The sequence below is a fragment of the Monodon monoceros genome, unplaced genomic scaffold (genome assembly GCF_005190385.1).
Source record: "Monodon monoceros isolate NGI ecotype Baffin Bay Population unplaced genomic scaffold, NGI_Narwhal_1 Super_Scaffold_21, whole genome shotgun sequence".
NCBI classification, from domain to species: Eukaryota; Metazoa; Chordata; class Mammalia; order Artiodactyla; family Monodontidae; genus Monodon; species Monodon monoceros.
The window spans coordinates 79,019,289-79,040,123 of record NW_021703778.1 but is presented as its reverse complement, the minus strand read 5'-3'; the positions used below and the strand labels follow the sequence as shown (position 1 = coordinate 79,040,123).

The following is a 20,835-nucleotide window of genomic DNA, read 5'->3' as shown; positions in this document are numbered from 1 at the left end:
TTAAAACAAACAAACAAAAACAAGTGTTGGCAAGGATGTGGAGAACTGGCTTGAAGGGGAAGTTGTTCACAGGTGGGCTGTTCATTTGGCCAGAGCTTGCTCCTCTGCCTCAGCTATTCACTAGCCCTAGACCTTTGGTGTTCAGAACTCCCACTGCTCCAAGCTACTCCACAACTCTTCGTATGTCCTGAAAGTTGCCATTGGTTTTTTTCTATTATATTTCAGGGTAACTACACAGTTGGAAAAACTGAAGAAACTGTTCTGGCCTAATGAATTCTTTATTTTGCTCCTAATAAGATGAAAACCTTACATTCTGCAAAATCATGCCCTAAAATTAAAAGCCTTATGGGGAAAATAAGTTTGGGATTTTGTAACCTGAGCAGTGACAAAAGCTAGAATCCTAAATTTCCACTAGAATCCACTGAGCGTTAGTCCATCTTCTGTGTACTTAAACTTTCGGGCTTGGGTTTCTTTCAGATATAGATCCTTGAAATCAATTGCTTCTCATAGAGAAATGATTTTCATCAATATTAAAAATATGATCTAAAGGTAGCTGCCAATGATAGGGATAGAACAGGATAGTTAACACAGGTAGTTTTACAAGTCCCACTAGGGGATTATAGACACAAAGGGAACTTTGAGAGACCACTGTAAGCTAATGAACACTCAAGAAAGCAATCAGAACACTGTGAAACAAAACAGGTCTGCTTAACAATGAAACCATGCAATAAAAGCACGAGATATGCCCCAGGCCATTAAGTGAAAAAACAAGGCCTGCAGCCTGCTGGTCAAGGTCAGCAAGATAATGATCCTTAGGACGTGCACCTGAGCATGTACCAAGGCCAGGAATACAGGGGAAAGGTGGCATTCCAAAGTAGAAGACCCTCACACTGAAACCTGAGATGATTTAACATATTTTAGTCTATGTTACCACCCTTCTGCTGATTTGAATAGCACCATGACAGTCCCCGTTTGACCAAATAGGGTCAAAAACTCCTCTGACCCACCCAAAGGTGGAGCTAGTGATGTAAGCGTGATGTCTACTCACAGAATGTGGAAGAAGGTGGTCTTCTGCCACTTCCCACTTTTCCTTTGATTATAAAAACGTAGCCCACTTAGTTCCTGGGGCAGAGCTCTCTTGCCTGCCCACTTGTATCCTTCACAAGCATCCTACAGTAATAAATCCACTTCTTACCTCCCACTTTGTCCCTCACCGAATTCCTTCTGCACCGAGACATAAGAACCTGTGAGTCATTAAAGTCCCGAGACAAGTTGTGTGGTTTCACCTTCATCAATCAATGCTTTTTTTCTAATCACCGGGTGAAATGTCTTCATGCCTTACCTGTACTTGCAACTTCCCCAGACAGCTTAACACAGTGAAAGCCACAAAAGCCACTCCTTGCCCTTAATTAGGATTTTCATCTTTTCTCTTAGGGTCTTGGTATATTTGCTAAAAGTTTCTCATTAGCTGTGAGAAAGTTTGCCTCTGGATGCTTCAACACATTAGCTTACTGGGAAAAATCATGTTTGACCAATGCAACTTTCACATAGGATTGATATTACTCCCCTATTTACCTACTGCAAATGAGCTAATAATACACGTGACAGAAACACACATACCTTGCAATAGGACAGACGGTGTTTCAGGGTATGATAACTTTCAGTCTTTTATTTAGAGAACAAGGAAGGATTAAGGTTTAATTTCTTTTACCTTTTGGTGTTACATTTTCTGCCTTTGTAACAAAAAAGCAGTGATTTGGGTTCACTGTGATATTTCTTCAATGTTCTCCATGACCTATAGAAAATAAGAATTAAGATGTTTTCTCCATCTCAATTTTTCTTTATATGCACACCTTCCAACACATCTTTATTTTATTCACACATATACATCCACCCCTTCTGTTTGTGATATGAAGAGTTGAGGTGAACTAGCCTAGAACATCCAAATAAGCCACACAATGCTCCTCAGAACACAGAAGAGTTGTGTCAGCACCTCCATTCAGATCTCACAGAGGAAAGTGTCCCTGCCTTTCCTCACTGCCTGTTTTCTGTTACCTGAAGTTCTAACAAGCCTGGTGAAATTTTTTTTTTTTTTTTGCAGCACGTGGGCCTCTCACTGTTGCGGCCTCTCCCGTTACGGAGCACAGGCTCTGGACGCGCAGGCCCAGTGGCCATGGCTCACGGGCCCAGCCACTCCGCGGCATGTGGGATCTTCCCAGACCGGGGCATGAACCCGTGTCCCCTGCATTGGCAGGCAGACTCTCAACCACTGCGCCACCAGGGAAGCCCCGTTGGTGAATTTTTTAAAAGATATTACAAATGATAAAGAGAGTAAGGGGAAAAGATTGCTAGAGTGAGTCATTCTAATGGCAATAAAAATTAATAACTGATGGCAAGAAAACAGAAGAAAGTAGCAAAAACAAAACAAAAATCAGGACTAAAAACCAAACCAAAACAAAACAAAAAAACCCTGTGGCTAGCTAGGACTATTTAATGTAGGGACAATTCCCTCCATAGCCGATGAGCCCTAAGTCTGTAACCCATATCTGTGGAAGCATAAGTGCAGTACAAAAAACTTGGACTTGGGGTTTAAATCCTTGTTCTACCACCTCATGTGTGATCTTGATGTTAACCTCTCTAAGCTTCAGTTTTCTCTTTTGTAGAGTGAGAATAATACCACCTGCCTCACAATGGGTGTTAGGACTTAAAAGAGTTCTCCTTCTCCGAAATGAAATATCAACCACAGTGCCTGGCACCTACAGACACCTGATGTTCATGATTACGTATTACACTGCTTTCTTTTCATTTGAAGAGCTGTACTTTCAGAACTAGTGCATTATGGCAATAGGGATACATAATCACAATCTAAATGTATACTAGGACTTTAGGCTGTAGGTTTACTTAATGAACGAATTGAAAAGATTGCCTAGGGAGGTTTATATTCCAGAGGCACACAGGGTGACACGAACAAACCTATCAGAATGGAGTGATAAAATGAATAAAGCTTTATGGTGTGGTGGCAAGAGGAGTTTCCTGGTGAAAGCAGGTCATTAATAAAATTTAAAATGGAGTGTACCATCATGCTGTGATTTTCATAACAAATACGAGCTAATAGCATTAAGCAATTCCCAGTCCGCATGATCAACTTTATTTTCATGACACAGATCTTGTCACATGCGGTAAAAGGCATTTCTTTTTGCTTTTCTTAAAGTAATGGCCTTGCAGTTACTGATAGACTGTTTGACCTTGAAAAAATAAGTGGTCAGTCAGCTAATTTTGTGAGCTATGCCCAATACCTTATCTAGATTTTTACCCTTTGTTGTGACATTTTCTGCCTCCATTAAAAGAAAGCAGCAAATTAATACCTGAGTGCCAAAACTCTTTTCTCAATGAAACCAGAGTACCTCTGTGTGGAAAGGCTCCAAGGTAGCTTCTATTTTATTACAAACATGTCTTTATAAACAGGAAGAGGTCGACTTGTTTTTTATGTGTGTACATTTTCTAAAAAATAATTGTTTTTACCATCCCATTGAACGTTCTGAAAAAAAAATTAGGAGGCAAACCTTTTGAAGAGAAATGTTATTGGTGAATTACAAACACAGATCCTTGTGCAGTCAACCATTCCTACATTTTTTCTTGTCAGACTTAGCCTTATTTGTGTTAATCTTCCCAGTTAAAACCATGCTCAATAATAAATTTTCAGTTCTCTGAGAATTTCTTCACTGGTTACTTTACCATCAGGCATTTTACAAATGAATGTAGTTCCAGACAATATCATTACAAATTTAGCAAAAATCAACAAACTCACCAAACCATTAAAATACATGATTTCACTCAATTACAAAGTAGAGGAACACATCTCAATCTCTTGGTAACTCAAAAGTTAATTTTGAGCATATTAAAATGAATCATGTGACAGTATCATTTAATAACAGCATCTCTTTCTGGCTTTTTATTGTGAAATATACATAATAAGATTTACCATTTTAACCATTTTTAACTGTACAGTTCAGTTCCACACTGTTGTACAATCATCACCGCCATGCATCTCCAAAACTTTTTCATAATCCCACACTGAAACTCTGTAGTCATTAAATAACTCCCCATTCTCCTACTCTTAGCCCCTGGTAACAACCATTTTACTTTCTGCCTCTATGAATTTGATTACTCTAGATACTTCAAATAAGTGAAATCATGTAATACTTATCTTTTGTGTTTGGCTTATTTCACTTAGCATACTGTCTTAAAAGTTCATCCATGTTGTAGCATGAATCAGAATTTGATTCCTTTTTAAGGCTAAATAATATTCCATTGTATTTATGTACCACTTTGGGCTTATCAATTCATTCCTTTTTTAAAAAATGTTTTTTTATTTAAGTATAGTTGATTTACAACGTTGTGTTAATTTCTGCTGTACAGCAAAGTGATTCCATTATACATATATATACAATCTTTATAAAAATATTCTTTTCCATTATGGTTCATCACAGGATATTGAATATAGTTCCCTATGCTATACAGTAGGACCTTGTTGTTATCTATTCTATATATAACAGGTTGCATCTCCTAACGCCAAACTCCCACTCCATCACTCCCCCACCCCACCCCCTGATAACCACAATTCTGTTCTCTATGTCTCTGAGTCTGTTTCTGTTTCATAGATAAGTTTATTTGTGTTATAGTTTAGATTCCTCATATAAGTGATATCACATATTTGTCTTTCTACTTACTTCGCTTAGTATGATAATCTCTAGATCCATCCATGTTGCTGCAAACAGCATTATTCCATTCTTTTTTCATGGCTGAGTAATAGTCCATTGTATATATGTACCACATCTTCTTTACCCATTCATCTGTCAGTGGATAGTTAGGTTGTTTCCATGTCTTGGCTATTGTGAATAGTGCTGCTGTGAACACAGGGGTGCATGTATCTTTTCGAATTATAGTTTTGTCTGAATATATGCCCAGGAGTGGGATTGCTGGATTATACGGCAACTCTGGTTTTAGCTTTTTGAGGAACCTCTGTTTTCCACAGTGGCTGCACCAGTTTACATTCCCACCAACAGTGTAGGAGGGTTTGCTTTTCTCCACACCCTCTCCACCATTTGTTATTTGTAGACTTTTTAATGATGGCCAGTCTGACCAGTATGAGGTGATACCTCATTGCAGTTTTGATTTGCATTTCTCTAATAATTAGAGTCACTGAGCATCTTTTCATGTACCTGTTGGCCATCTGTACGTCTTCTTTGGAGAAATGTCTGTTTAGTTCTTCTGCCTATTTTTTGATTGGGCTGTTTGGTTTTTTGTTGAGTTGTATGAGCTGTTTGTATATTTTGGAGATTAAGCCCTTGTTGGTTGCATCACTTGCAAATATTTCTCCCATTCCGTGGGTTGTCTCTTTGTTCTGTTTATGGTTTCCTTTGCTGTGTAAAAGCTTATAAGTTTGATTAGGTCCCATTTGTTTATTTTTGCTTTTATTTCTATTGCTTTAGGAGACTGACCTAAGAAAACCTTGGTACAATTTATGTCAGAGAATGTTTTGCCTATGTTCTCTTCTAGGAGTTTTATGATGTCATGTCCTATGTTCAAGTCTTTAAGCCATTTAGAGTTTATTTTTGTGTATGGTATTAAGGTGTGTTCTAACTTCACTGATTTACATGCAGCTGTCCAGTCAATTCATTCCTTGATGGACATTTGGGTGGTTTCAATCTTTTGGCTATTGTGAATAATGCTTCTATGAACAGTGGTATACAAATAACTATTTGAGCTCCTGGCTTGGATTCTCTTATGTATATACCCTGAAGTGGAATTGCTGGATCATACAGTGATTCTATGTTTAATTTTTTTGCAGTCACTTCCCATTCCAAACTCAACCCTAGGCAACCACTTGCATAGTATCTTCAAGGTTCATCTATGTTATAGCATTAACCTTAATATAAATGCCAGCATGCAATTTGTGGTCTTTTGTGGCTGGTATCACTTAGCATAAAGATTTATCCATGTTACGGAGTGTATCAATACTTTGTCCCTTTTTATGGCTGAACAGTATTCCATTTTATGGACATACCATATCTAGTTGATGAATATTTAGATTATTTCCACTTTGGGTTTATTATGAATATTGCCACTATGGACATTCAAGTCTTTGTGTAGACATATGTTTTCATTTATTGTGGGTTGTTATCTAGGGATGGGATTGCTGGATATTAAGATAAATTTATGTTTAACTCTTTAAGAAACTGCTAAACTGTTTTCCACAGTAGCTATACTATTTATTTCTTCTTTTTTCTTTTTTTTAAATTGAAATATAGTTGATGTACAATATTATGTTAGTTTCAGGTGTCCTACATAATGGTTTGACATCTGCATACATTATGAAATAATGGTAAGTCTGGTAATCATCTGTCCCATACAAAGTGATTATAATATTATTGATCATATTCTTTATGCTGTATGTTACACCCCCATGAATTATTTATTATATAACTGGAGGTTTGTACCTCTTAATGTCCTTCACCTATTATGTCCACCACCCCTGCTTTCTGGCAACCACCCATTTGTTCTCTGCATCTATGAGTCTGTTTTTATAGATTCTTCCTTTTGTAATTTTTATATTTCTAGCTGTGGTTTCTTCTTTTCTGCTTATATAAGTCCCTTTAACATTTCTTGTAAAGCCAGTTTACTGGTGCTGAACTCTCGGCTTTGGCTTGTCTGAAAAACTCTTTATCTCTCCTTCCTGGGTAGAATATTCTTGGTTGTAGGTTTTTTCCTTTCCTCACACTGAACATACTGTGCTGTTCCCTTCTGACCTGCAAAGCTTCTGCTGAGAAGTCAGCTGACAGTGTTACGAGTTCCTTTGTACATCACTAGTTGTTTTTCCCTCACTGCTTTTAAGATTCTCTCTTAACCTTTAATTTTTTGCCATTTTTAATTACAATGTGTCTTGGTGTGGACCTCTTTGGGTTCATCTTGTTTGGGACTCTCTGTGCTTCCTGGACCTGGATGTGTTTCCTTTCCTAGGTTAGGGAAGTTTTCAACTATTATTTCTTCAGATAAATTCTCTGCCCCTTTCTCTCTCTCTTCTCAATTTCTGAGACCTCTATAATGTGGGTGTTAGTACTCTTGATGTTGTCCCAAAGGTCTCAAACTATCCTGATTTAAAAATCTTTTCTTCTTTTTTCTGTTCAGCTTGGGTGATTTCCACTACTCAATTTTACTTTTTTACATATACATGTAACAAATATACATGTTAACAAATTCCCAGTATACAATATAGCATTATTAACTACAGTCATCATGTTGTACTTTAGATTTCTTCATTTATTCATCCCTACATAAGCGCAACTTTGCAACCTTTTGACCAGCGTCTCCCCACTTCTCCCACTTCCTTACCCCCATGACCACCCTTCTTCTACTCTCTGCTTCTGTGTAACTTTTTGTAGGTAAAACATATGTGGGACTTCCCTGGTGGTCCAGTGGTTAGGACTCTGCACTTCCACTGCAGGGGGCGCGGGTCCAATCCCTGGTCAGGGAACTAAGATGCTGCACGCCAGGCAGTGTGGCCAAAAAAAAAAAAAAAAAGATTAAAAAAACATATAAATGAGGTCATGAAGTATTTTTCTTTCTTTGTCTGGCTTATTTCACCTAGCATACTGTCCTGCAGGTCCATTCATGTTGTTGCAAACGGCAGGATCTCCTTTTTAAAGGCTGAGTAATATTTCGTTGTATATACCACCATTTCTTTATCTGTTCATCCATTGATGGACACAGGTTGTTTTCATATCTTGGCTATTGTAAATAATGCTACAATAACCATGGGAGCACAGCTATCTGTTTGAGGAAGAGGGATTGCTGGATTATATGGTAGTCCTATTTTTAATTTTTTGAGGAAACTCCATAACATTTTCTTTTTTTTTTTTTTTTTTGCGTTGTGTGGGCCTCTCACTGTTGTGGCCTCCCGTTGCAGAGCACAGGCTCCGGACGCACAGGCTCAGTGGCCATGGCTCACAGGCTCAGCCGCTCCGTGGCATGTGGGATCTTCCCGGACCGGGGCACGAACCTGTGTCCCCTGCATTGGCAGGCAGACTCTCAACCACTGTGCCACCAGGGAAGCCCCATAACATTTTCTATAATGGCTTAACCAATTTACATTCCCACCAACAGTGTACAAAGTTTCCTTTTTTTCCAACATCCTTGCCAACACTTATCTTTTATATTTTTGATAATAGTCATGAGGTAATATTTCATTGTGGTTTTGATTTGCATTTCCCTGATGATTAATGATAGTGAATACCTTTCATATACTTGTTAGCTATTTGTATATCTTTTTTGGAAAAATGTCCATTCAGGTCCTTTGCTCCTCTCCTCCTTTTTGGTCACATACACAAAGGAAAAAACTAATTTCTGGAAACTCTGGGAAATTTTTTGTCTCCTTCATGGGCTTATGTATTAAGATGTAATTGGTCCTATGACACTCAGTAAGAAGAGAGAGGAATCTTACTTGAACTTAAGGTTTAAAAAAAATAAAACTTGCGATTAACTCATAAGAAATCCTACACTTAAAATCCCGTTTGACTGCTTTATAAACAGTTATTTTAATATTTCATATATTTAGAATTATAGCGGTAAAAAGGCATTCCATGTACATTTCTCTGAGAACTCAAAGAAAGAATGAGCTTAGCATGCTGGAGAGGCCCATTTTGAAATTGGGTTGGTTGGTTTTTTTGCTATTGAGTTGTATGAGTTCCTTATTTATTTTGGGTTTTAACCCCTTTTCTGATATATGTTTGCAAATATTTTCTCCCATTCCTTAGGTTGCATTCTCATTTTGTTGATTATTTCTTTTGCTGTGTGAAGATTTTTAGTTTGATGTAGTCCCTCTTGTTTATTTTTGCTTTTGTTGCCTGAGCTTTTGGTGTCATATCCAAAAAATCATTGCAAATGCCAAGGAGCTTTTTTCCTATATTTCCTTCTAGGAGTTTTATGGTTCAGGTCCTGCATGTAAGTATTTAATTCATTCTGAGTTGATATTTGTGTATGATGCACTATAGTGGTCCAATTTCATTCTTTTCTATGTGGATATCCAATTCTCCCAACACCATTTATTGAGAAGACTATCCTTTGTGTATTCTTGGCACCCTTGTCAAAAATTCATTGACTGTACATGATGGGATTCATCTCTGGTTTCCTCAATTCTGTTCCATTATCTATGTGTTTCTTTTTATGCCAGTACCATACTGCCTTGATTACTGTAGCTTTGTAATATAATTTGAAGCCAGGAAGTATGTTGCCTCCAACTCTCCTCTTCTGCAAGATTGCTTTGGCTATTCAGAGTCTTTTGCGGTTTCATACAAATTTTAAGATTGTTTTTTCTATTTCTGTGAAAAATGCTATTGGAATTGTATGGTTTTCATTGTACAGATCTTTCACCTCCTTGGTTAAATTTATTCCTAAGTATTTTATTCATTTTGATGCTACTGAAGATAGGATTGTTTTCTTGATTTCCTTTTTGTATAGATCACTGTGTAGAGAAATGCAACTGATTTTTATATGCTGATTTTTGTATCCTGAAACTTTACTGAATTCATTTATTTGTTCTAACAGTTTATTAATGAGTGTTTAGGGTTTTCTACATATATGATCATGTCATCTGCAAACAGAGATAATTTAACTTCTTCCTTTCATATCAGGATGTTTTTTCCTTTCTCTTCTTTTCTTTTCTTTGTCTGATTGCTCTTGCTAGTACTTCCAGTACTATGTTAAATAGAACTTGTGAGAATGGGCATCCTTGCCTTATACTGAATCTTAGAGAAAAACCTTACAGTTTTTCCCCATTGATAATAATGTTAGCTGTGGGATTTTCATAAATGGCCTTTATTGTGTTGAGGAAGTATCTTTTTATACCTATTTTGTTGAGAGTTTTTATCATAAATGGATGTCAAACTTTGTTAAATGCTCTTTCTGCATCTACTGTGATGATGTTTTTTTTTTTTTTTTTTTTTCAGTACATGGGTCTGTTGTGGCCTCTCCCGTTGCGGAGCACAGGCTCTGGACGCACAGGCTCAGCAGCCATGGCTCACGGGCCCAGCCGCTCCACGGCATGTGGGATCCTCCCAGACCGGGGCACGAACCCGCGTCCCCTGCATCGGCAGGCGGACTCTCAACCACTGCGCCACCAGGGAAGCCCGATGATGTGGTTTTTATCTTTCATTCTATTAACGTGGTGTATCACATTGACTGATATTCATATGTTAAACTAACAGGTTTGTAATTTTTGATTGGATGTTAGATATGTGAATTTTACCTGTTGGGTACTGGATTTTTTTTTTTTTTTTTTTTGTATTATTGAGCTTTGATCCCGGATGCAGTTATTTGGAAACAAGTTGATTCTTTCAGTTCTTGCTTTTAAGGTTTGTTAGGCAGGACTGGAGCAGTGCTCAATCTAGGGCTAATTATTCCCCACTACTGGGGAAACACTCTCCTGTGTACGCTACCTACTACCCAATGAATATTTAGGATTTTTAGCCTTATTATTGGGAACAGGCACTTTTCCTAGCCTTGTGTGAGTACTGGGTACCTCTAATCCTGTCAGGTAATTCTTACCCTAACCTCAAGTGTTTTCCTACTATATATGTGCTGATTATTACTCAGCTGAATACTTGAACTGAAGATCTCTGAAATTCTCTCTCTTTGCAGCTCTCTCTTTTCCAGTACTCCATTCAGTGAACTATAGCCACATTGATGTTTCTGGACTCTCAGTTTCATCTTCTCAATTCAGGGAATCAACCAAGCTCAGCCTGGGCCATCCCCCCAAACCCCTGTGCCACAGCCTGGAAACTCCTTCAAGGCAATAATCTGAGGCAATCATTGGCTCATCTCAACTGTTTCCCATCTCTCGGGGATCACGCTCCTTTGTTTCCTGTCGCCCAATGTCTTGAAAACCATTGCTTAATGTATAATGTCCATTTTTAAATTTTTCAAGTAGTAGGTAAATCCAGGCCCTATTACTCCATCTTGGTCAGAAGCAGAAGTCTCACAATACTTTTAAAACATGAACTGACCTACAAGCTTCCCAAAGATTTGCCTATACTTGTAGGTAAAAATCCTCCTCCTCCTCCTCCCTGTCGACCAGCCCACTTCAGATTACTTCTGGAGAGATCAGTCCCTTACAGTAATCTATGTAACACATTATAGCTAACATCGTAATTTCACATATTGAGATAACATGGTTTTCTTTGGGGTAAAAAGGTGACTTGTGTCATATAGCTAGTAAGAAATTCATCTTCACATGAAAAACCCACAGAAAAAACTTCTGGGTTAACCATTTTTTGCATAGATCCAAATCCCATGTAACAACCACCATCTAATCTAGGGCTTTAAAATAAGCACTTCATTTTGAATTTACTCACTGTGGTGGACACTGGTACTGCTTGTCTCTACCAGGCTGATGTCATACTGGATCGAACCGGCCCTCTGAAGGTGGCCCTTCCTGACAGTAAAGAGGAAAGAAACACACCAATGGAAAATGGGTAAGTGGAAAACCGGAAAGAAAGTTTAAAGTTGAATATGTGGAGGTACATTTTCTTTTCCACAGCTCTCTGAAACTGCCAGAGCTTCCCTAAAACCATGCCCCATTATTTAACAAATCCCCCAGGCCAGGTAGGTCATCTGTGGGGACCTCAGACGGTGATGATGCCACTTAGTCTTCCTCCTTTAAGACAGCAGGACTGTTGTATTCTAGTGTAATGTTTTTGTGCTCTTCTCCAAGTGGCTAGCTTTAATTATTCGTTGGGACCCTTATGTGACATGGGGTGGCTTTAGTCAACTATTGAAAAACTCATTTGCACTTTTATAAGGTTTCAGTTCATCAATCTTTTTGGTCATCGAGTCAATTAATATAGGTTCTAATTGTATTCAGGTGTCATGACAGAGTTTTAAAAAACTACTTTTGGGGCTTCCCTGGTGGCGCAGTGGTTGAGAGTCCGCCTGCTGATGCAGGGGACACGGGTTCGTGCCCCGGTTCGGGGAGATGCCACGTGCCACGGAGCGGCTGGGCCCGTGAGCCATGGCCACTGAGCCTGTGCGTCCGGAGCCTGTGCTCCGCAATGGGAGAGGCCACAACAGTGAGAGGCCTGTGTACCGCAAAACAAAAACAAAAACAACTACTTTTAATATTAAATGAGATTTTGGAATGTACACTTCCTTTCAGTCTTTTTCAATAAGTCAGTGCCTAAAATATTACCTTACATTAATAAAAATTAATTCAAAACCACTTTTACCATAGCAAAATGAAAGTGTTTTGTAAAAATATACTGATTCCTCCTCATGAAACACAACTGATTCTAGCCTGGAGTTCAGCATTAGTGGGTTATCATTTTGGACCTCATTCAAATATGGCATTAATTACTTACTAAATTTCAAAAGGCCCTCAGCTTAAAGGAATTTCAGAAGTGAAACTGCTTGGTTGCAGCACATATAGTTTTTTAACTTTACAAGACATTTGCAAACTGAATCAAAAGTGTCCAAACTCTAAAATCTCACATTTTATATTGTTTGGGTTTTTAAAAAAAGTTTTGCCAATCTTATGGGCGAGATAATTGCAGGCTGAATTTGCAGTTTCCTGACTAAGAAGATTGAGCATCTTTTCATGTTTATTTTATGGAATTTTCTTCATCTTTTGTAAGTTTTTTTATTTTTCCCATTTGTCTACAGGTTTACTATTTTCTTGATTTGTAGGAGTTCATGATGCATCTATTTTCACATGTTGCAAACATCTTCTCCCACTTTGTAGATAGGCTTTTTTTCAATAGTGTCTTTTGATAACTAGAAGTTTAGTCAAATTTATCTGCCATTTGTTTTACAATTTGTACTTCTTGAATCTTGTTACAGAAATCTATCCTTACCCCCAAGGGCACAAAGACATTCTTTAAATGTTCTTCTGAGAGTTTTCATTTTGCATTTCACATTTAGGTCTTTAATCTACCTGTACTGATTTTGAGGTATGCTTTGAGGCAAAGATCCAACTTTACTTTCTTCCATGTGGATAAACAGTAATGCCAAGACTATTTTTTGGAAAGTCCGTTATTTCCCCACTGCACTGTAAACCGTTTCTGTTGTACAGTCGACCGGCTGTATCAGAGGGTTCTGCATTCGTGGATTCAAACAATCTCAAATCGAAAATATTTGAAAAAGAAAAAAAAGAATACAGAAAGCTCCAAAGAGCAAAACTTGAATTTGCCTAATGCTGACAACTATTTACATAGTATTTATATCATATTTACAACTATTTAACTACCATTTACATTGTATTAGGTGTTCAGAGATGATTTAAAGTATATGGGAGGATATGTGTAGGTTATTTGATCTTTTTAATGTCTGTGGCACCTGAGTTATTGTATCTTTATTCATTCCTAATATTATTCATTTGTGCCTTCCCCCCGTTTCTTTGAAAGAGATTTGTCAATATTATTAATCTTTTTATAGAACCAAATTTTGTCTTTGTTGTTCCTCTCTATTACACCTATTGTACATTTATTATCTTAAACTCCTACTCTTTATTTTTACTTCCTTCTAGTTTCCTGGCGTTTATTTTGCTATTCTTTTTCTAACTTAGTGAGATGAATGCTTAGCTTATTTATTTCCAGGCTTTCTTCTTTTCTCATATAAGCATTTAGGGCTATAAGTTTTCCTCTGCTGGTTTATTTGCATCTCTCAGATTTGTTATATAGTATTTTCATTATAGTTCCAGTCAAAATATTTCCCAATTTCCATTGTGAGCTCTTTGATCCATGAATTATACAGACATGTATTTCTTAATTTCCAAATGTGAAGGTCTTTGATAGTTATTCTTGTCCCTGACTTTCCTCTTAATCACACTAAAGACTGAGCATGTGGTATAACATCAAACCTTTGAAATGTGTTGAAAACTGTTTTACTGCCCAGCACAGAATAATATTCATAAATATTCTGTATGAGTTTGTAAAGAATTTTGTACTGTGTTCTAGAATAAGTCTAGATCAAATGTGTTAATTACATTGCTAAAATCTTATAAAGTCTTACTGATTTTTATCTCCTTTCTTATAAATTTCTGAGACTCATACATTAAAATTTAACTGTGATGGTGGTTTTGCTTATTTCTCCTTTGTATTTCAAAGTTTGATTTATACTTTTTAAGATTTTGCTTATAAGAGCACATACATTTTTAAATTGTTAAATCCTCCTAGTGAACTAAATCTTTTACCATAACAGTTATTTTGTCTGATCGTTATATGACCTTTTTACTCCTAATCTTTTTGTACCCTTATCTGGAAGGATTTAGCATCTAGAATTTAGATTTTAAAATATAGGTGTATTACGACAATCTTTGTTTTTTACCTGGAATCTTTAGTACAATTATATTTAAAATAATTACTGATATATTTAGATTTAAATCTACCATGTTATATCATACTTTCTATTTATCCTTTTTTCTCTATTTTTCTTTATGTTTAATCACTTGATCATTTTTTATTCCTTTTTGTCCTTCCTCTAATTTGTAAATTATGTGTTTTGATTTTTTTCTTCAATTGTCACCCTAGACATGTTCATTCCTAATATATCAAGGTCTCACATTAACCTATATATTATCCTCCTCCCATTTAAAAACCTTTAGTATATGTTAATTACAATCCTTTCAACTTATTTGCTATCGCCATCATGTGTTTCTTTTTTAAAATAAATTATTTATTTTTGGCTGCATTGGGTCTTCGTTGCTGCATGTGGGCTTTCTCTAGTTGCAGCGAGTGGGGGCTACTCTTCGTTCCGGTGCATGGGCTTCTTTTTCATTATGGTGGCTTCTCTTGTTGCAGAGCATGGGCTCTACGGAGCACGGGCTTCAGTAGTTGTGGCATGCAAGCTCAGTAGTTGTGGCTAGTGGGCTATAGAGAGCAGGCTCAGTAGTTGTGGCGCACGGGCTTAGTTGCTCCACGGCATGTGAGATCTTCCCAGACCAGGGCTTGAACCAGTGTCCCCTGCATTGGCAGGCGGATTCTTAATCACTATGCCACCAGAGAAGTCCTGCCATCATGTGTTTTAATTCCTCTTTTCAAAGACATAGTACAGTACTATTATTAAAATCTATACAATATTTGTTTTGATTCATTCACATAATGACTTTCTCTGATCTGTCTTCTTTCTTGCATCTCAATATACCATACAGAATCAATTTCCTTCTGCTTGAAAATATGAGAGGACAAACTCTTACAAGTTTTGCTTATCTAAAAGTATCTTTGGGACTTTCCTGGTGGTCCAATGGTTGAGAATCTGCCTTCCAATGCAGGGGACGTGGGTTCAATCCCTGGTCCGGGAAGACCCCACCTGCCGTGGAGCAACTAAGCCCATGCACCACAACTACTGAGCCTGCGCTCTAGAGCCCGCGAGCCACAACTACTGAGCCCGCGTGCCACAACTACTGAAGCCTGTGTGCTCTAGAGCCTGTGTGCCGCAACTGCTGAAGCCCACACGCTCTAGGGCCCCTGTGCCACAACTACTGAAGCCCATGCGTCTAGAGCCCGTGCTCTGCAACAAGAGAAGCCACCTCAATGAGAAACCCATGCACCACAACAAAGAGTAGCCCCCACTCACCACAACTAGAGAAAGCCCACGGGCAGCAACAAAGACCCAATGCGGCCAAAAATAAATAAAATTTAAAAAAAAAAAAAATAAAAGTATCTTCATTTTACCCTCATTCCTGAAAGATGTTTTCAGTGATACAGAAATTTGGGGTTGATGGTTATTTTCAGTGGATACTGAAAATATCATTGCTTGCTCTGTCTTCTGGTTTTCCTTCTTTCCTACTGAGCAGCCAGCTTTCAGTAAAATTTTTTAAGATAATCTGTCATTCTTTTTTATTTATTTTTTATTTTTTTTGCGGTACGCGGGCCTCTCACTGTTGTGGCCTCTCCCATTGCAGAGCACGGGCTCCGGACGCACAGGCTCAGTGGCCATGGCTCACGGGCCCAGCCGCTCCGCGGCATGTGGGATCTTCCCGGACCGGGGCACGAACCCGTGTCCCCTGCATCGGCAGGTGGACTCTCAACCACTGCGCCACCAGGGAAGCCCCTGTCATTCTTTTGTAACATTTTTGCAGTGTTCTCTTTGAGCATCCTACAGTTTTACTGGGCTGTGCCCATATGTAAACTTATTTTTATCCTGCTTGAAATTTGTTGGACTTCTAGAATCTGTGGTTGACTTTCATCAGTTCTGCAAAGGTCTCAGCCATTACCTTTTTATATACTGCCTTTGCCCCTTTCTTCTATCATACATTTCTAGGTAATTTCTCTCCGGTCTCCCTTTTTCTTGACTTCTCTTGACCTCTCTATAACATTTTCCATTTCTTTTCCTCTCAGAATTACCTTCTGGGTAATTTCTTATCTATATCTTTCACTTCATTAAATCTTTTATTGTGTCTAGTTTGCTATTAAAAACATATTCTTGGTTAAAAAATTTTATTGAACTAAGACATGTATTGGCTTTTAAAAAATTACAATTATTATATTTTATGCATTACATTTCTGTTTTGGTCTTTGTCAAATTTGCTTATTTACAAGTCTCTCATTTATTTCTTGGTATATATCAAATATATGTATTTTATATTACGTATCTGAGTCTTCCAAAAAATAAAGATTTTGAATATCTGATTTTACTATCAGTTGTTTCTGTGGGTTCTAACTCATGGTGCTTCTTTTCTTATATGTTTGGTAGTCTTGTTGTACTGTGAGATACTTTTTAAGGTAAAGGATGAAAGTGGGTTCTTCAAGAATTAATTTGCATTTGTTTCTGTCAACCACCTGGGGCACCGCCAGCCTGGATTATTCAACATTCCTAGCTTTTTTTCCCTAGACATTCAGACTGCATCAGGATGCAAACCAGATAATATTTGTGATTGGATGTTCCTTTTGTCCTTTCTTGTTCTTATATACAGTTGACCCTTGAACAATGCAGCAGTTAGGGGTGCTGACCACCACACAGTTGAAAATCCACATATACCCTTTACAGTTGGCCCTCCATATCTATGATTGCACATCCAGGGATTCAACCAACCATGGATTATGTAGTACTGTAGTATTTATTGAAAAAAATTTGCATATATGTGAACCCATGCAGTTCAAACCTGTGTTGTTCAAGGGTCAACTGTACTTTCATTTTCCTTTTATCTATACTTTCTACCAAAAAGGTATTGTTTAGCCTGCTCATACTAGCAATATTGCTAAATTCTGGCTCAAGCCTGCAGAGTTACTGTGTTCTAGAAGGTCTCCTCTGAAACTCTGTGTCATTAAGCACCTGTGGGGTACAACATACCATGGCACAAACTCAATGGGTTTGCACAGGAGTTTCATTTTTAGACAATTACAGCAATGTTAAAGCTCTATGGAATAAAAAATATCCCTCTTAACAATTCCCAGTGGAATGAATATTAGATTTCCTAATAAATCCTTTGGTCATTATGTAGGACATGTATTTCTAGCTCTCTACCTTATAGGCATATGGTAGAATTGCATTTCCTGGTACCCCTTGTAATTAAGTAGGACCATGCAGCTCATTCTGGCCAATGAATCATGGCCAGACAGATCATTTCAACTCAAATATGAAACCCTCTGGCAGAGCAACCCACAGCATTCAGGATGGTGGCTGCTCCATCAGTTTGAGATTTTAAGTGACTATGATTATAAAAGCCAGTCTGCCAAATGATAATAATTATACGCTATGAATGGGAAATAGTCTTATTTTTTTAAGCCACTAAACTGTTAGGGTTGATAATTACCTAGCCTATCCTGATTGATATTACAAAAGTATTTATTATCCAATCAATAACACATGAAATGCTATATTTCCAACCTGGCACTAGAGTGATTAATGAGGGAATTAGTCAGTTGGTCTTCTCCTTAGCATATTAGACCAACAAAATATTTAGAGGGATAGAATAAAATAATAAATCATTATTCATTCTTTTTCCAAACTTGATTTAAAGTCAAGAGTACACCTAATTCCAAACATGGGTGTTCTGGTTATCTATAACAGTATAACAAATCAACCTGAATTTAGTGGATTAAAACAATTTATCTCTCATGGTTTTCTGTGGGTTGACAGCTGGGCAGTTTTTGCTTGGGATCTCTGTGGTTGCAGTCAACTGGCAGCTAAATCTGGATCAACTAAAGGTTCAACTGAGCTAGATGTCTGAGGTGGCTTATTCAAATGGTGGTAGTTGACACTGGCTGTCGGCTGGGAGATCAGCTGAGGCTGGTTCTCTGTTCTCACAACATGGTAGCTGATTATGTGAAAGAGCAGCGGAAGTATGAGTGACAGGAGATGGAAGCTGCCAGGCCATTTAAAGGCTACGCCCTTAACTAGAACAGCACCATTTCCACAATATTCTGTGGTCAAAGCAGTCTGAATGCCTGCCCAGATTCAAAGATTTAGAGAAATAAACTCTTCCTCTTGATGTAGGAGTGGCAAGGTCACACTGCAGAAGAGCATGTGGGAATGAGAGATATTGTTGTGGCTATCTTTGGGAAATATAATCTGACACAATGAGCTCGTATTTAAATTTTTGTATCTGTGGTAAGATGCTAAAATTATGAGAGATAAAACATATTAGATTGCCTAAATAATATATTTTAGAATAAAATATGTAATACCAATGCCACATATTTTAAAAGCACAATCTCCAATTTTTATTTACTCCATGGTGTAAAGTAATTCAGAATTGAGGATTTTATGAAATATAATTTTACATATGTTACTTTTCTTAGAATATAAATTTCTCAAGCCCACTGTATCTCTTTTATGACTACCCTCAGCTCCATTTTCCATTTGCACAAATATCTATGATAGCATACAGTGTACATTTAATAAAAATTAATAATGAGAGTTATGATACCAGATAACTCCTAAATTTAATAAATTCTATATTCACTTATTTTCACAAAAATTCAGAAAAAGCTGAAGACCAAAACTAATGAATGAAAGTAATCTTCAGTGCAAAGCGTTGTTTCATGTGAATAAATTTTCCTTTGGTCTTATGAGTTACTAGTCTTCTCAAATTAATTGCCTGCCAATTCATCTGTCTCTCCAAATTGATTTAAATCTCTATGAAGTTAGGGAACATGTCTATTTTCTTCACTATTATATTCTTTATGCTTATCAGCATAAAGTGTCTAGCACATAGTAGGCACTAAATAAAGAGCTGATCCTAGATATTAACTATGTCTTAAATTTATATTTACAGCGTGTTGCATAAATTGTTTCTTTTCTTTCACAAAATCTATTTAAAATAGACCTAGTCCAAATATTTAGGTGTTTTTGGCATGATGACTTTAGTGAATGTGGATCTACCTTACTAGTTTAGAAAAGTCAAGGTAAATAATGATGATGACAGTAACAAAGAATAAATAGAGACTGCTTAAGATCCTTTCAAAAATGACTTATTAATTTAATAACAAAAATAAATAAACAATAAAATTTAATAACAGTAACTCTATTAGAGAAATAACTCTAAACAGAAAAACAATCTGGAAAAATAATCTAGAGCTAAAGGGCATATTGATTATTTAGTAGGATAACTACTTTATGCATTACTTTTTCTTTTCAAAAGCATGTTTTTATTTTGGTTACCTGCAAAGGAAGTAGAGGGCTCCAATGATAAGAGTTCCTAGAAGAACAGCCAATGCCACAAAAGCTGCAAACAGGTCACTTTTAGTTTGGATGCTGGAGCTTGGGAGAAAAACCTCTTCACAACGAGCTCCTGTATAATTTTCAATGCATCTACAGAATAAAATTTTAGATAAAGAACTGCATTCTCTGTTCCATTAACTAGTATAGAAAGCATAAGGTTTCCAGCTGGTATGAAAAAAAAATAAGACTAATTTTCAGATTTTGAACATAGAATAGGCATGCTTTCCTATAATGCTCACAGAGCTACAGTTATAATAAAACAAATTAGCACGTGCAGTCTAATCTTTGCTATCTTCCTTTTCCAGTTTTCAAATTGTTTAGAAATTCCAGAGAAATTATAGAATATTCAGTCCTTTTATCTTTTAGATTTTCAATATGTAATTATCCACACTTAAGTTTATCTGAAATTTATTTTGTTATTTCTGGTATAGATGTGGTTCTAAGTATATTTTTCCTTGACATTGCTAACTAGTTATTCCAACCCCATTTATTAAATAATCATTCCCTTTCCTACTGTTTAACAGTGCCTCCTTTAATGTATGTCAAACTTGTATAAGTAACAGCATTTCTTTATTCTTCAATGATCTATACATCTAATCTTGGGCTTCTACCATATTGCTTCAATACTGTTGCTTTATAATATGCTTTAGTATCTGGTAGTTCTACTCCTTACCTTATTACTTTCCTTTTCTAGAGATTTTGTGGTATTTTCATTTGCCAGCCAAATATTTTAAAGCCAATTACTTTCAGCTCTTTAAAACTATGTGACCATAGAGAGAACCATAATCTTTGGTAATATCAGTCAGTTCCTTTTTCCCTGTTAATATGTTCAGAGATTATAAAACTAGAGATTGATATGAACTAATGAGTTTGGCACCAGATCAATTTCATTATTTCATAGTTGCAGTTAAAATAAAGAATAGTATTTTAATATATACTAATGTTTGTTTATAAAGCAACCCATGAAGTTACAGAGTAAACGAGGGGTCCCCAACCTCCGGGCCACAGACCAGTACCGGTCTGCAGCGGGCCAGCAAGTGAAGCTTCATTTGCTGCTCCCCATCGCTCACATTACCGCCTGAACCATCCCCCTTCCCCACCGGCTCCGTGGTAAAACTGTCTTCC

General features: G+C 37.1%; 1 protein-coding gene across 6 annotated transcripts in view; it reads right to left on the bottom strand.

Annotated features, from left to right (window-relative positions):
* Positions 1–20,835, bottom strand: part of NRG4 (neuregulin 4) — a 134,412-nt gene that overhangs the window by 9,213 nt on the left and 104,364 nt on the right. For 5 of the 6 annotated variants that reach the window (XR_003796073.1, XR_003796075.1, XR_003796074.1 and 2 more), the window contains 3 exons: positions 19,651–19,800; positions 11,409–11,488; positions 1,712–1,795 (listed from right to left, as the gene is read on the bottom strand). Coding sequence is in view for 1 of the 6 variants with exons in the window: in XM_029239424.1 (XP_029095257.1) it covers positions 1,779–1,795; positions 11,409–11,488; positions 19,651–19,800 (247 nt within the window). In the remaining 5 variants the exon portion in view is untranslated. Of the gene's footprint in view, positions 1–972; positions 1,796–11,408; positions 11,489–19,650; positions 19,801–20,835 lie in introns of those variants that run through there. The other variant, XM_029239424.1, reaches the window with a different exon arrangement.